The 16,882-nt window shown below is 39.1% G+C and overlaps 1 protein-coding gene and 1 pseudogene across 1 annotated transcript; both read left to right on the top strand.

Annotated features, from left to right (window-relative positions):
• Positions 1-8,791: 8,791 nt before the first annotated feature.
• On the top strand, positions 8,792-15,590 carry LOC120182211 (annotated as a pseudogene).
• A 539-nt stretch (positions 15,591-16,129) lies between these two features.
• LOC120182215 (leucine-rich repeat extensin-like protein 5) lies at positions 16,130-16,846 on the top strand. The gene has a single exon (XM_039187218.1). The coding sequence runs from the start codon at positions 16,196-16,198 to the stop codon at positions 16,583-16,585; it is 390 nt and encodes a 129-aa protein (XP_039043149.1). The 5' UTR covers positions 16,130-16,195; the 3' UTR covers positions 16,586-16,846.
• The last annotated feature ends 36 nt before the right edge of the window (positions 16,847-16,882 follow it).

Here is a 16,882-nt window from a genome sequence, read left to right as displayed (position 1 = left end):
ATTTGAATATTTACTTGCCGGCTTGATGCTTTGGCATTCTACTTCCCATGATTCATGGAGCTTTTCATTTTCTCTTTTCGCAGGTTTTTCTTCTCCAAGAATTTTCCTCCCCTTTACAAGGTGTGAAGATGGGTTTAAATAGGGATATATGAGATGATGGTGAGAGTTCAAATTTTATGGGACTCTTGGGGAAGTTGAGTTGTAGTGGGATATTGGATTTCATGGGATAAGGTTGTTGTTAGTTTAAAGGATGTGGTGGTGGAAGAGCCCTCCTAGGAGATGAACTCTAGTTAATTTTCTTTTTATGTCTATTTTTTTGGAGGAAAAAAATAATAAGAAAATGAGTGTCTACAGCTGCCCCTCTTTGTCCTTTTTCGTGGAACGAAAAAATAGGACAAAGATAAAATGACACGAATTTTCGTTCGGTGGAGTTGACTCTGATGTTTCAATAACTCTCTATCGAATTGAGTTGTGAATGACTCTTTCGTTGCGAAGTTGAGTCCATATTGAAACGGAATTGAAGCCGTAGTTCATAATTTGAATCAGAATGTGACTTCTTATTGCCAAACTGTAATCCACTTTGGTCTTCTTCTTGATTGAAAGACATTGGTTTGAGAATTCGACTGAAAAATCATTCTTTGACTCTACCATATGGTTGATAGGCCCTTAAGCTGACTGAAATCGAACCCGAAAAGGTCTTCATTGACAGATAGCTTTTCACGACTTAAGCTATGCTGCTGGAAAAACGATTTATTTTCACTAAGGCACGGTTAACCCAGGTCTTCTTCTCGACTTGAAAACCTTGATTGTAGCCGAACAATAGTGTGGTTGGGGTGTCATCGAGCTGAATGGAACCGAACTCGACAATTTTATTGACAAATAGCCCTTCTTGCCTTGAGCTATGTTGTAAATGATATGACCTCGAAGTTGAGTGTAATCGAACTCGGGGGTCTTTGGCAGATAGCCCTTCTCGACTTAAGCTATGCTGCAAATGATGCGCCTTGGAGCTGAGCGTAGTCGAACTCAAAGGTCTTTGGTTGGCAGACAACCCTTCTAGACTTAAGTTGTGCTGCAAATGATATGCCCTCGAAGCTGAGTGTAATCGAACTCGAAGGTCTTTGGCAGATAGCCCTTCTATACTTAAGCTATGCTGCAAATGATGTGCCTTGGAGCTGAGCGTAGTCGAACTCGAAGGTCTTTTGGTCACAGATAACCCTTCTAGCCTTGAGTTATACTGTAAATGATGTGCCCTCGAAGCTGAGTGTAATCGAACTCGGGGGTCTTTGGCAGATAGCCCTTCTCGACTTAAGCTATGCTGCAAATGATGTGCCTTGGAGCTGAGCGTAGTCGAACTCGAAGGTCTTTTGTTGGCAGACAACCCTTCTAGACTTAAGTGCTGCAAATGATATGCCTTGGAGCTGAGTGTAGTCGAACTCGAAGGTCTTTGGTTGGCAGATAACCCTTCTCGACTTAAGTTATGCTGCAAATGATGTGCCCTCAGAGCTGAGTGTAATCGAACTCGAAGGTCTTTGGTCACAGATAACCCTTCTAGCCTTGAGTATACTGTAAATGATGTGCCTCGAAGCTGAGTGTAATCGAACTCGAAGGTCTTTTGGTCACAGATAACCCTTCTAGCCTTGAGTTATACTGTAAATGATGTGCCCTCGAAGCTGAGTGTAATCAAACTCGGGGGTCTTTGGCAGATAGCCCTTCTCGACTTAAGCTATGCTGCAAATAGTTTGTTTAAAAAATGGCTTCCCTAACGGGTCGAAGCCGGTCATGATTCTTCAGGTGGTTCCTCTGAGCGAGAACCAAGTAAGACAATCTTTGGATGACTCCCATTTTATGGGAAAGCCCGTTGATGAATTCTGACAACCAATATCTTCCGTTGTGGAATTGAAATCTGGCTTGAAGACATACACTGGAAACATGTTGCTCATTGTTGAGTTGAGTTGAACTGAATTTGATCTGAATTGGTTCTCGAACCCATCTGAAATTGGTTCTGAGATCTGTAGATATGTAAAGTCAGTTGAGGTGTAGCTTCTTGCTGCTGAGTTACACCATCGTTCTTTAAAGGTGCTTGCAAGTCGAGTAGCCTTCATCCTGAAGTCGAAGCTTGACTCTGAAAGCTGCAAAATTATGTATGCTAAAATGATGAATATGATGCACCTAAGTATGTCTAAGATGCATGCAACATGAATAAATTATGTGCAATTTCTTGGATGGAGTCTCGTGCTTTGTCTGCTAATCTGGTCCTTGGAATCGATCGTTCCCCATTTGCTTCTCGAGCTTGGGCTTTACAGACCTTTCATATTTGAGACTGTCCTGTTTGAAAATGTTTTCTCCTTTTTCTTGTTTTAGGAGGGAAAAGGATGAAAATTCTGTAAATATTGTTCGCAGTTGAATCAAATTGTAAACATGAGTTCAAAGTATATCAAATGAATCAATAGCTCTTTTAACGTTTTCAGAGTTACAGCTCGTTGACAAATATTCAAATGGATGGGTTGGCTCTAGCTTGGCCTCCTTTCTAATGTCATTTTTTTTGAATATCGCAACATGCTTTGGCACTTCAATTGGGTGCGGACAAATGACGCAACTAGCATGATCACTTACTAGACCTTTTATTTCAGTCCTCTGAAATCTTCTATTTGTTCAAGCTTTGTAGGCTCCTCTAACAAAGACAGTGCAAAAACATCGGTCTAAAAATGAAATTCTTGAGTGCTCGTGTGTAGTTGACTATAACAGGTGTTCCTTAACTCCCTTAGTCCATTTTACCGAAATTTCTTGCTTAGAAATTTGACTTAACTTGTCATTATCTGGCTAGCTGAATCCATAAAGCCGGGGCATTTAACCAATTGCTTTAGAGGGACAGCTTAATATTATAATCACTCTTATCAAGTTAACTGAAGGGTTCATTTCATCACAGAGTCTTCCGCCTGACAAGAGCAGTGGAGCAAACACCGAATTGCCAAGTGTCCGAGCAATGTCATGGTTTGAACGTAATCTACCCATAAGGCCAGGGCTTTCAAGTTTCCTCTATAACCATTGCCTTAGCGGAATAGCTCAGTTTTTACGGATTTAATTTCTTAAGATTGTCAAGAAGAACCTGTCATAGTCTAGGTGTTTTTGAAAGTCAAGGAATCTCATCTTAGAGTTCAATTTTCAAGCAACTGACCTAAACCAGATTCACCTACTCGACTCTTTCATTGTAAAGATTCTCATCGTCATTGAACATTTTAAATAAAAAACATAGTAATTGTCATATGCAAAGGATGCCCCATGTTGTCCGTACCTTATGAAAGGAAAGGGTTGTATTGGTTAATTGTAAGAGCAGGGTACGGTGTTTGAGGGATATTCTGGGTAATGTCAAGGTCCTTGTTTTAAAACATGTTACTTTGTCAAAGATCCGTAACTTTGAACCATTCACATAGTTTCTTAATTCAAATGATATTCAAAGAATTGCAAGTTTGCAAATGTGATCCATTGCTTAACATCTTTTAAAGTAACATAAATTGATTCAAATGTTCTTATAGAAACTTGAGAAAAAGTGAAAAAAAAAACAAGTTCAAACAGAATGCCTCAAATGACGAAATGATATTCCTCACTTGGATGCCCCAAGTGTTGAAGTCGATCCAGTTGTGGTTACGCATCTTCTGTACGACTCTTTTGAATGTGTAACAGTTCTCAATTGTGTGTCCTGGGACACCGCCGTGATATTCACAATGTACATTCTCATCATACCACTTGGGGTATGGGGGCTTTATGGGTTCCACCGGGTATGGTGACACTGCATGGGTGTCAAGAAGTTGCTGGTAAAACTCTTTGTAGGTCATGGGAATAGGGTCGAAATGTTCCCTTTCCCTCCTGGAATCTTGTTTAGAAGTACCTGACGGTACAGCTGCAGTTGATTTTGGGCTGGAGATTGTAACACCTTTGTTGAAGTGTTTGATGTTGTTAACCTCTCCATCTCTCTCCCTCATAGGAGGCTTCTTACTGGCTTCCCCATCCTTAATCTTGCCTTGCTTTATGGCCGACTCAATCATTTCTCCGACCATAACCAAGTCTGAAAAGCTTCCTGATGTGATCGCCACCAGGTGCCCGAAGTATGGAGCCTTCAGGGTCTGCACGAAAAGTTTCCGGGTTTCCTTTTCATCTAACGGTGGATGAACTTGCACAGCTAAGTCCCTCCATTTTTGTGCGTACTGCATGAAACTCTCGTTATGCTTCTTTTCCATGTTTTGTAGCATAACTCGATCTGGCCTTATGTCATTGTTATGCTTGTATTGTTCCAGAAATGACTTGGCCAGGTCCTTCCAGGTCTTGATATTTGATCGGCTGAGCTGGTTGTACCACCGAATGGCTGAGCCCGACAGACTATCCTGAAAAAGTGGATCAGGAGTTGGTCGTTTCCTCCATATCCTGTCATCTTTCGGCAAAACATGGTGATGTGAGCGGATGGGCAACTGTTCCCGTCAAACTTCTCGAACTCCGGGGACTTAAATTTCGGGGAAGAACCAAGTCCGGGACTAGACTAAGTTCCGCTGCATCGATTTCATGGTAGTCACGTCTCCTTTGACTATATTCATTTGGTCCTCCAATTGTTTGATTTTTTTCTCCATCTTCCTCGCTTTTTCCTCTTCGTCCAAATCCGGTACATGGTAATAACCCGGATTGTTCTTAGGGTTAATACAGATGACGAGGGCTTTGCTTTTGCAGCAGATGAGTCCCTCGAAGTTCTGGTAAGATTTCAGGTGAGATAACCACTTGTGGGGTAGGTTGTATAGTTACCCCTTCCGATGAACCTGCCCCAGGCGCACTGGTCTGTTGTAGGCCAACTAACTTGGCAACGATCTGATCAACCAAGGACTCTTGGTTCTTTGTGATTGTTTCTAGAGTATTTCGACTATTTTGGTCTATCTTATCTTCTAGCTCTTTCTGTAGTTTCAACATATTCTCTTCGATTTGTGTAATTCTGGCTTCCATCTCTTCTTCTTCAAACGAGTGTTATGTGGATGGGGTGTGTCCAACGCTTGAGGCGGTGTATCCAGTATTTTCTCCTTTTGATGAGACATGTATATGTTAGTTAATGTGAATGCAAAGAAAAATGACAAAATGCAACATATGTCTAGATGCATAATGCATGCAATGTTCGAGGCATTGATCCAAAAAATGTGTCTGTTACTAGAAATAATCCTTATTGGGGACAAAAGTGTTTTATCTTTTAAGAGACAAAAATATTCTGACAGCTTCTAACATATTGACTAGTCTTCTGCCTTCATCCGTCATCAGTTGAATAACCTGTCGAACCGCTCTGGCTTCTCTGGATGAACAGTGCAAATGACGAGTTTGTTTGCCTAAAAAAAAGTTAAAGGACTGCACCTCCGGCATTTATCTTTCGTTGAGCTTGTTCCCAACGAATACGTCATTGGAGCCCTTAATGATAGGAACTATGTTAAGTCCATTTGTCTGTTTCTTGAATTCGTCAGTAATGGTCTCCCATTTCAGTTATCATTTTGCCATTGTCGTCTTTGAAGTGACTCCTAAGATCAGTGGTCTTCATCTTGCCCCTGTAACTTCTGTCAGTCAGTTCTTCAAGATAGACTTTCATTGTGCTTGATGTAGACCCGGTTCATTGAGTCATTTATAATGCAGTATAGTGATATACTCTTCAATCGCGGGCACCACGTCTTCTGGATTAAATGTGACACATAGTCTCCTTGTAGACTGTCCTCTGCATTTTATCTCTTGTATTACAACCCCTTTGTCCATTAATGCAGATTATTCATGTTTAGCAAACACGTTTTAGTGGATCAACACCTCTTTTAAATGATGCAAGGGATGAAAATAAAGTGAAAGAGAAAAAAAAAAGTTAGTGAGGTAAAAATAATCATGAAAAAAAAGTCCTACCCCACATGATATCTACCCGAACATGCTTAATATTCCTACTCGGACATGATTTCTATCCCGTATGCTAATTTCAAACAATCCTAACCGCATAGTTGTCTAGTTCGCATGCTTTGAACATAAATAATGCAGGAAACGAAACAGCCTAGGGTTTGGAATGAGGTTTTGGGGTGGGCTCTAATTCCCTGTACTCTCCCGGTTTAGGTTCTAAAAAGGTACTCGAGTTCTCCTTGCCGGTGCCCCCTTGGGCTTGCCAGACCCTTAGTCCTAAGCCTATTACAAGCTTATATGGACTAAGTTAAACTCGAGAGGAAACATTCCCTTATGCCATACGGAGAATAAATTCACACGAAGGCATAAGGTATATGAATCCCGAAGGTACTTGCTAGGCCCATACGGTGAATAAATTCACACGAACGGCGTCGCTTTCGCCCCCACTTAAAAGGGTTCGGAGCTCGGGTATAGAGCCTGAGATAGAAACTTTTCAAAAATCTGAAATCATTGAAAAAATGTTAGTACAACTATTATTTGAAAAATAATCAAAGGTAAATCGGAACCGAACCGCATAAATTCTGGCCTGACTCACTTACCTGTCCCCAGCGGAGTCGCCAAGCTGTCGCAACCGTCTTTCGGTTGGGCCTCGGAATTGGGCTTCGACGTGAAAAATGGATTGGGAGTCGCCACCGACCATTTTAAAATGAATTTAGGTGGGTCAGACACCATCTTACCTGATCTGCGTTGTACCAAAACGTGTCGAGTTCGGGAGTCGGTTACGGTCAAGGAAGGATTAGCACCCTTGAACCGCCCTTTCGGTACCAATTAATTGCCGATTGTCTTTGATTGCGAAAATTAAAATTTAAATTTAAATTTAAAATATTCGATTCGAATTACTTACCTGATTGGTTAGAATTACTACTGAAAAAAAGTCAAAAATATTTGATTCAAACATACTCAATTTCAACATCATGCATCAAAATTATTATTCGAATTCTTAATTAAGGCCAAAAGAGAGATATTATTGAATCATCAAATTATTTCCCTATAGTCCAACTACGAATAAGAATAATTAATGTGAGTGTCTAGGTGTCAAAATTAAAGTCAATTAAAACCAATTAATAATAATGTGAGTTTAAAACTAATTATCGAAACTGACAAAGCAATTAATCAATTAACAAAACGTTCCAAAAATTCTGATCTAATTATTAATAACTTATTAACAAACATGGAAACTAATCACGTTAGTCCACCCCCATTAAAACAATTAACGTCTGAATTAACCAAATTAATACCATAATTAAAACCTCCATCAAAACATGGAGCTTAATGGCAATCAATGGTCACGTTTTCTTCATGCAAGTAATTCAGGGAATACAAAAAGCACCAAATCATGAATTCAAAGAAAATTAAAATTAATTAAACTAATTATGGAAGTTAAAGCCTGCGTATTATACAAAGAAGAAGTCACGTTTGTTATCAATTAATTAACCAAATCAAATTACGATTATTGGTAAAATTAAACTAATTAAACTTCGGCTAATGTTTTAATTACCAATTAATACCATAAAAATTAAAATCAAGAAAATAAGATCAATCATGCTAGCCAAGAAGAGATGGAAATCACGTTTTAAACAAATGAACCAGGGAATGCAAAGCCATAAATTATGATTTTCTTGTCTTGTTTAATGAAGATAATGCAGATTTTAATTATTTCAATGCAAAAAAAAAGCCAATACAGAATTTGATCATCCTACTCAAGGAAAGAAATTAAGCCACGCTCGTTACAAGCACTTTCACCGAATTTGAAAGCATTCAACCATCAACCATGCAAACTCCAAAATTGTGTTGATACAATGAAAACAATTTCGGTTCTATTACCTTCTTCCAGTTAAAAAAAATTTGCTGTTGAATGTTGGTTCGCCCGAGATTTGAATATTTACTTGCCGGCTTGATGCTTTGGCATTCTACTTCCCATGATTCATGGAGCTTTTCATTTTCTCTTTTCGCAGGTTTTTCTTCTCCAAGAATTTTCCTCCCCTTTACAAGGTGTGAAGATGGGTTTAAATAGGGATATATGAGAGATGATGGTGAGAGTTCAAATTTTATGGGACTCTTGGGGAAGTTGAGTTGTAGTGGGATATTGGATTTCATGGGATAAGGTTGTTGTTAGTTTAAAGGATGTGGTGGTGGAAGAGTCCTCCTAGGAGATGAACTCTAGTTAATTTTCTTTTTATGTCTATTTTTTTGGAGGAAAAAAATAATAAGAAAATGAGTGTCTACAGGGTGAAAGGGATATATTTTTCGGATCGGATTCAGATCAGGCGAAGAATTTAAAATTTTGAGGTGTAATCGAGTGGAATGAAAATTCGACCCGACCTGACCCGACCCATATCTATCCCTATTTGTATCACTTCATATTATTACATAAGCACAAATGTATTTATATGACGGTTAATATATTTTAATATTTTTATTAGCAAGAGACGTGATTAGTATATATTGATAATTTAATGAATTTGAACTGTAAATTTTTTTTAGGACATTCAAAACGAGAGTTATAACTTAAAAATGAAATTTAAATATTACAAAAATTAAAGATGAATTTATATAAATTAATATTTTAAAAACAATACTAATAATAATATTTTGCACTTAGTTTTCGTATTCAACGAAAAAGAAATTAGTTTTGTTGTTAAACCGGTGCGCATTTGCCAAATCCAACCGTGAAAAGGAGTTTGCTTGCTTCCATTGAAGGAAGATAATTTAGTCAAATTAATAAATAAAAGCTACAAATGAATAAAATAAAATTAGGCTTTGTATTCCCAGCAGAGATAAGGAAGAAACAGAAGAGAGAGAGAGAGAGAGAGCTCTGCTACTGCCATCGTCGTTGGTTTACTTCCCGCAAAAGTTTCTCTGTGATTTTCCCTTTAGAAAAAGAAGCCAAACAAGGCCAAATTTTAAAAAATAAAAATAAAAAATTTATATCGTAAGGGTTTCGTGGAGAGAACCTTTGTTTTCAACCCTAAAGATTCACACAACCCCTTCTCTTCACGTAATCGCTTTTGATTTTGTTTGCTCGCGGATTCCGGGTTTTTCTTCTTCTTCCCCTTCTCCTTATTCTCTCCTATTCCAAGCTTGTTTTTTCTGGTATATTCTTTTGGGTTGGAGGGTTAAATTGTGTTTTCTTGTTTGCCAAGCAAAAAAGGGATATTTGGGGGTTATCTGAAGAGTTCGGGTTGCCTTTTTGGGCAAATTGATTTATTATATTCGGTGGTTGGCTGACGAGAATCAGGGTTTTTGTGGCATTTTAATTGGTGGATCTGTTGAAAATTCGGTATTTTCAGAGGGATTTTATGGTGGCTCGGTTTCGATTTAGGGTTTCTAGGAAGGATTCCAAGTTAACTTTGGGAACTTTATTGGTTTATCATATCCAGGAAACCTTCGCTGCTTCACTCGTGTATGTTTGGTGAAAATTTAGGATTTTATCATTTAGGGCTGAGGTTGTGGTAAATTACCCCCATTTCTGTGCGGGTTAGTTTGCCAAAACATTTAATTTTTGGTGGTCTGTTTTGGGTTTGCATTGTGGTCTTTTGGGAGCTGAAGAAAAGATGACTTCAAGTATCACAAACGATCTGATTCCTGAAGGTAAGCTCTTGGTTCATATAGCTGAGAGCGGGCATTCATTTGAGCTCGATTGCAATGAGACAGCTTTGGTGGAAGCGGTTATGCAATCCATCGAACTTGTTTCCGGGATTCATTTCAACGATCAGCTTGTTCTATGTGCAGATTTGAAACTCGAGCCGCAAAGACCACTTTCTGCATATAAGCTTCCTTCCAGCGACCGGGAAGTCTTCGTATTTAACAAGTCAAGGTTGCAAACTAATTCCCCACCACCACCACCCGAGGTCATCGATATAGTTGAAGTTTCTGAACCCCGGCCGCCGTCTTCTTGTAGTGATCCCCATCCTTTGGATGATGCTCTTGACCCTGCTTTGAAGGCTTTACCTTCTTATGAGAGGCAATTTAGGTATCATTATCACAGAGGACATGCACTATATAGTCGAACACTGGCAAAGTTTGATCATTGTGAAAGGCTGTTGAGGGAGCAGAAGGTTCAGGAGAGGGCATTGGATGTTGCAAGGGGTAATTTAGATCAATATTATAGGATGATTCAGCAAAATTGTTCGGAATTTATGAAGCGGTATAAGCAACAACATCGATATCATGCTGATTTGTTGGCAAACTTTGATAAGGATATGCAGAAGTTGAGATCCACCAAGCTTCACCCTACATTACAGACTGCTACTAGGAAATGCTTATCCGATTTTGTGAAGGAAGATAACTTAAGGAAGTCAGCAGAAAACTGTAACAGCTCCCACTGGCAGTTTGAGAACAAAGTTGTGCAACTCAATCAGATGTTTGGTGAGGTGAAGCGCAAGGTAGAGGAGTTGTTCACTTCAAGGGCTTCCATGCCTATTAAGAATTTAGAACTAACTATCAAAGAGCATCAGCGGTACCTGAATGAACAGAAGAGCATTATGCAGTCTTTAAGGTTTGCTATTTTGGTTTATACATTTGTTGTTTTCCTCCTAGGACCCTAGTTATTTGAAATCAGCCTATTTATCATGTTATTGTGATCCTGTGTCGTGATTGTTTATGCTGATGTTGTCACTTCAATGTTTTTTTTATAGAAATTAGGCCTCATTAAAAAACCCCTTTTGCACCCTCCATGTTATACAAGTAACATGAAGGACAAATAAGGAGGAAAAGAGTACCTAGAACTTTTAATTTTTTTTCCTTCTTATATTGGATAGTTGTTATCGCAGGGATCGATTTAATATTTTGAGCGTTCAGCATGGAAAATCATTACACTTGTTATTCTTATGATCTTTGTTTTTCATGACTCACCAGAAATGTTTATAATGGATGTTGAGGCACACAATTTAGGTTAAATTTCTGGTTTGCATGTTGTCCTGGAAAATAAGCAGGGATTAGTATTCCAGACTGTGAAAGAACTCAGCTGATGTGTTTCTTGTTAAATTGTTATTTAGGCACAAACCCTTGTTTGGGAATCCAAAATGGAGATGTGAGCTAAAAGGCTAAAACAATAATGACTTTGAAGGCAATACTTTACTGATTGATGACGATAGGCAGAACTTGTATTAGTATATAAGGTTAATGATAGCCTTTTGTCTAGTCTTATGTGGCTTGGTGATTTGGAGGAGATTTACTAATGGGATTCCTCATGTCCATATGGCTATGAATTGTTTGAGATCAGTTATGGGATTCCTCATGATATATATATACAATAGTGTCAAAGGAAGGAAATATTAAAACAGAAGCATGGGGGGTTTTAATGTTATAATAGTCTAATCTGGTCATAAAAGTATTATGAACCCTTCATAACGTTTAAAAGTGCATTTGGAAAACGGTGAAGTGAAAAATATTTCTTCTAACGCTAGCTGACACTTATATAGAATATTTTGAGATTGAGAAACTGAACTTTATTTCTGAGACAATTTAAGAGCCCCCATTTCCTTTCTATTCTACTTTCTAAGATCCAATTGGATCTCAACTTTTTTAAGCATAAGTTTTTTTGTTTGCTATTCTCTTTTTCAACTGCTTTTTGTTTACAGTTCTTTTGTGATGCAATGATTTTCTCTAATAATTATCTTTGTAAAGTTTCATTATGTTTGAAATTGATGACTTTGCATTTCGATTATTGCAGCAAAGATGTCAATACAGTGAAGAAACTTGTAGATGATTGTCTGTCCTCTCAATTATCTTCCTCCCTTCGTCCTCATGATGCAGTTTCAGCCCTGGGTCCTATGTATGATGTCCATGACAAAAATCATCTGCCAAGGATGTTGGCTTGTGAACATGCAATATCAAAGCTGCTCGACTTTTGCAAGGATAAGAAGAATGAAATGAACTTGTTTGTTCACACGTATATGCAAAAGACTACATATGTTACATACCACATCAAGGACGTCAAACTGCAGTTTCCTGTTTTCAAAGAGGCAATGGTGCGCCAGGAGGATCTATTTATGGACCTTAAGTTAATCCGTGGAATTGGTTCTGCATATAGAGCATGTCTTGCTGAAATAATAAGAAGAAAGGCATCTATGAAGCTTTACATGGGCATGGCTGGTCAGCTGGCTGAAAGGCTTGCAACAAAGAGAGAAGCTGAGGTCAGGAGACGGGAGGAATTTCTGAAAGCACATGGTTTGTACATACCCAAGGATGTATTGGCTTCCATGGGGTTATATGATACCCCTAACCAGTGTGATGTCAATATAGCTCCTTTTGACAATGCATTGCTCGATATTGATATTCCTGACCTGGACCATTATGCTCCCGAGTATTTAGTAGGACTGCCTAGCAAATCTGCTAGCTTAAGAGGTTCAAGTTCCTTGTCGAATGAGAGTTCTCATTCTGGTGATACTGAAGAGATCGGTGTAGATACTCTGGGAAAAGATGATCCCATGACTTCCTTGAGGGATCTGAATTGGTTGAGATTGCCGGAACTAGCAAGATGGAAGTTGAGAATGCAAAACTAAAAGCTGAACTTGCCACTGCAATTGCCCTGATTTGTTCTCTGGGTCCTGAATTTGAATATGAATCACTTGATGATAGTAAAGTCAATACTTTATTGAAAAATTCTGCGGAAAAGACTGCTGAAGCCTTGCATTTAAAAGATGAGTACGAAAAACATCTCCAACAAATGCTTAAGGAAAAACAAATGCAGTGTGTTTCATTGAAAAGCGCATTCAGGAACTTGAGCAGAGATTGTCTGATCGGTATTCACAGGGGCCAAAGCTTTCTATAACTAATAATGCCACCGACTTTGGCCTTAAGGGTCAAAGGAATGATTGCAAGCCCGAAATCTCAGGTTGTGGGGTGAATGTGCCTCGTGTAACTACATCTGAGCCTATGGATGAGGTTTCTTGCATTTCGAATTCTTTGGATGCAAAGCTTGGACAGTCAGGAAGACAGACGAGGAAAGGTCGAGAAGGGGTTGACGAAAATATGATGGAGTCATCTGGAATGCTCAACCCTCATTTGGATTCATCGATGCAAGAGCCACAACAAGAAGATCTGCAAGTTGGAGTGAAAGATGGAAAAGATAGGATGGTGGGACAGTCTGGCATGTCTCTCACTAACAGTTCTACTGCTGAAAGCATGCCTGAGCCTCTGAATGCTTTGCCTTGTGAGACAGCAGCTGAGCTAGGTTTAGACTCAAAAGTTGGTGGGGATCTTGTGTTGGAGTTACAAAGTGCTCTTGCAGATAAGTTGAACCAATTAAGTGAAACTGAAGCAAAGTTTAAGGATGCTTTGAATGAGATGTCCATGCTTAGGAGTGAGATGGAAACAAATCGTAAACTTCTTGATGAATCTCAGGTAGTAGCAGCAAATTCCTTCCCTCTATTTTCATCTTTTAAAGCAGTCATGTTAACTTTAATATGGATATTTCTAGAATTCCCCTCACATGTTATGAACTACGTTATTTGAATTCATATACCTTTCTTAGTGCACCAAGTTACCTTGAACATTATGTGAAAGTGGGACAAAAATTGATACCACTTTCTGGGTTATCTATCTCCAATTGGCATTATAACATGCATGTGGAAGTCGAATGCATCATGTTGCCTATTATTTACTTCAGTACCTTTTACTTCATTTTTTCTTAGTCTAGGGTGTCCTACCATGTATACATGCTGGGCTAGATGTACAAGTAAATTGTTTTTGTAATTGTACTGGCCTAGTGGCACCCACAATTTGGGTGAAAGGAGAGGCAGAACTGGATCTGGATCATTCTAGACAAAACAATGTTTCAGGTGTAAACATAAATTGTTAAAAGCAAGAGAAACCCAATAAATTGTTGGTTGGACTAGGTGGCAAAGTTGGATGACTGACGAAGAGGTTACTGGTGAACTCAAGGATCCTTCATATATTATTTTATTTGGAATATAGTTTTCACTAATGAAATTTGATTGGAGGGGATGTAGAAGGAAAGTCTAACCTGTGTTTTTGTCATTATGGTGTAAATTCAGCTATTTGGTCAAACTTCTTTGCTATATTCTAATTTTCCCTCCCCGGTTTCAGATGAACTGTGCTCACTTGGAGAATTGTTTGCATGAAGCAAGAGAGGAAGCCCAAAGCCATCGTTGTGCTTCTGATCGGAGGGCCTCAGAATATAGTGCCCTCCGTGCATCGGCTGTTAAGATGCGTGGTCTTTTTGAAAGGCTACGGAACTGTGTCTACACTCCTGGTGGGATGGCCGGCTTTGCTGATTCTTTGCGTACTTTGTCTCTGTCTTTAGCCAAGTAAGTTATAGTGCTTTTGAGGTTTGCACAGTAGTTATATTCTATCCAGTTTCCTTTATCCACTGATTGGCCATTTTTAGGGGCAAAAGAGTGGCAGGGTCAGGGCTGGAATAAAAGGAACATAATTTTGTTCTCAATTTTATAAATTAAGTAAGAGAGCTTAAAATTTTATACTTTTGTTCAAACTCATTGCTATTATCATTTTCCTGGGGAAATATAGAAACATCTGCTTTCTATTTCCTTTGGAGTTTAAAGGGTGATACATAAACATAATTATCTTCTTCTCTTCCTTTTATTTTTCTTCTTTCTCCTTGTTTTACTTTATTTTGTTTTAAACTTCTTTGATTGGAAGTATAATGACAATTGTCATCTGTGCTATTAAATTTTCAGCTCCCTTAATGATGGTGAAGATGATGGCTCTGCTGAGTTCCGCAAATGTATCCGGGTCCTTGCTGAAAAAGTTGGTTTCTTGTCTAAGCATCGTGAAGAGCTGCATGAGAAGTACACTAATGTTGAAGGTGTAAATGAACAGCTTAGGAAGGAATTGGAAGAGAAAAATGAGCTGGTTAAAACTCTGTTCACTAAGCATCAACTTGAGAAGCAGGTAACAGGGTCACTGTTCTCAACTTATCAAACAATGGGTGAATGTGACTTGTTTAATATATATATATATGCTTAAACCATGAAAAGCAACTTCTATAGGCATTTGTTCCTGCAGAGTTGTTAACCATGTATTATGTCTAGCAAGCTGATGTAGAATAAATAGTTTGCCCGTCTGTGTTTATGTAATTTATGTTTATTTCTTTATCTGTTTATCTGACTGGTTCGAAATTCTTGCTTCAGGCAAACAAGGAAAAGATATCTTTTAGCCGCTTGCAAGTCCATGAGATTGCTGCATTTATTCTAAATTCATCCGGGCATTACGAGGCCATAACCCGAAACTGCTCCAACTACTACTTGTCTGCTGAATCGGTGGCCTTGTTTACTGATCATCTCCCAAGCCAGCCAAGCTACATTGTCGGGCAGATTGTGCACATTGAGCGTCAGACGGTGAAGCCTTCATCAAGTGGACCTGATCGTGGCAGGGCAGATCCTGCGGATCAACTAACTTCTAACACAGGGACAGAGAGGTTAACCCTGAATTCAGGATCATCAAGTATGAACCCCTATGGTCTCCCAACCGGATGTGAATACTTCGTAGTGACAGTAGCCATGTTACCCGATACCGCCATTCATTCACCACCTCCTTCCTGATCCCTGCCCTTAAAGCGCAGATTCCGACATGATGGAAGAACCCAAAATGTACATACATTATAAAATATTTCAGAATATAAGCGCCATCAGGGTGGAAGTTGAACTAGATTTTCTTATTGTACAGCCAACGTTAATCTCTCCTTTGTTCATAAAGCTACTCTTTCCAGGAATGTCAAAGCAAAAAAAAAAAAAAAAAGTGGGAAAAAACTCTAAATATTTCCGAACATTTGCCCTTTATGTTTAACCAAGTCTCTCATGTCGTTGATCTCTAAAATGTTGTTTAGAACCCAAAGACTGTTTTATTGCAAATCTCAAACAAAGAAGATATGGAGAGAAAAAATGAAATCATATCGAGTTATTATGGATCATTCAAAATTACGGCCGCTATAGAAATTGTTTTACATGTCGATGACTTGTATGCTAAAGTGAGTAATTTCAGGTAGCTTCTGGCCAACCACAACTACGTTTGACAGTTTTTTAATCCCAACATCAAAGAGAAGATGAGCTAATAAAACATTTCAAACGACTTAATGCTTTCCTTTCCAACCATATACCACCAGCAATCAACAACCTGAGAGACCAGGTTCCCTGCTTCCAGGCTACATAAAACCCCCCACATGACTTGTTTTCCTCGCTCAAACTCTCAAACCATTAGACGGTCGGACAGACAGAACAAGCTTTCATTTTCTGTGCAGGGTTCCAAAGCTCCAGAAATGGCCTCTACCAATTGTTCTTTTTTAGCCATTATCATGGCTTTGTCGTTGTCAAATATCATTGTCGGGGTTGCAGCTCGTCGTCTCCTCCAGATGCCACCGACATTGCCTGGTGTAGTGCTGCCACCCCTGCCGTCTATCCCCAACCTCCCACAACCGACATTTCCGACAATGCAGCCATCGTTACCCAATCCGAGAGCTCTTCCTCCACTTCCTAGCATGCCGACATTGCCGACAACACAGCCATCATTACCCAAGCCTGGAGCTCTACCTCCACTTCCAAGCATGCCGACATTGCCTACCCTACCAAAACTAGCAATGCCACCGATCCCCACTATACCAACTACCCTCCCATTCTTCTCCCCACCTCCTTCAAAAACTAGCCCTTGATGATGCTCAGTCATACTATGTGTCTTTGCTTTGTCGCGGTCGTGTTCCTCTAAACATTAATCTCGTATCACCGAGGGATTCATAGAGCGTTTTTAGCCATTTGTTTCATTCCGATTCCATTACGTAAAGGGTTTTATTTGTTTGGGTTTGACGAGGTTGCTGTATTTCTAGTGTGTTGTTATTGTATCAGTATGATCACAAATCACTTTGATTTTAATGTATCAAATACTACAATAACAATATATCGATAATTTCCACTTGGATCTATTTTATCTTTGCATAGGCCCATTGGACCAT

The sequence above is a fragment of the Hibiscus syriacus genome, unplaced genomic scaffold (assembly GCF_006381635.1).
Source record: "Hibiscus syriacus cultivar Baekdansim isolate YM2019G1 unplaced genomic scaffold, ASM638163v2 tig00112632_pilon, whole genome shotgun sequence".
In the NCBI taxonomy this organism is placed as follows: Eukaryota; Viridiplantae; Streptophyta; class Magnoliopsida; order Malvales; family Malvaceae; genus Hibiscus; species Hibiscus syriacus.
The sequence above is the reverse complement of the archived record's forward strand: the minus strand, read 5'-3'. Positions and strand labels throughout refer to the sequence as shown.

What these genes read in the sequence shown, in the direction of transcription:
- LOC120182215 (XM_039187218.1), top strand. Translation starts at nt 16,196, where the DNA reads ATGGCCTCTACCAATTGTTCTTTTTTAGCCATTATCATGGCTTTGTCG.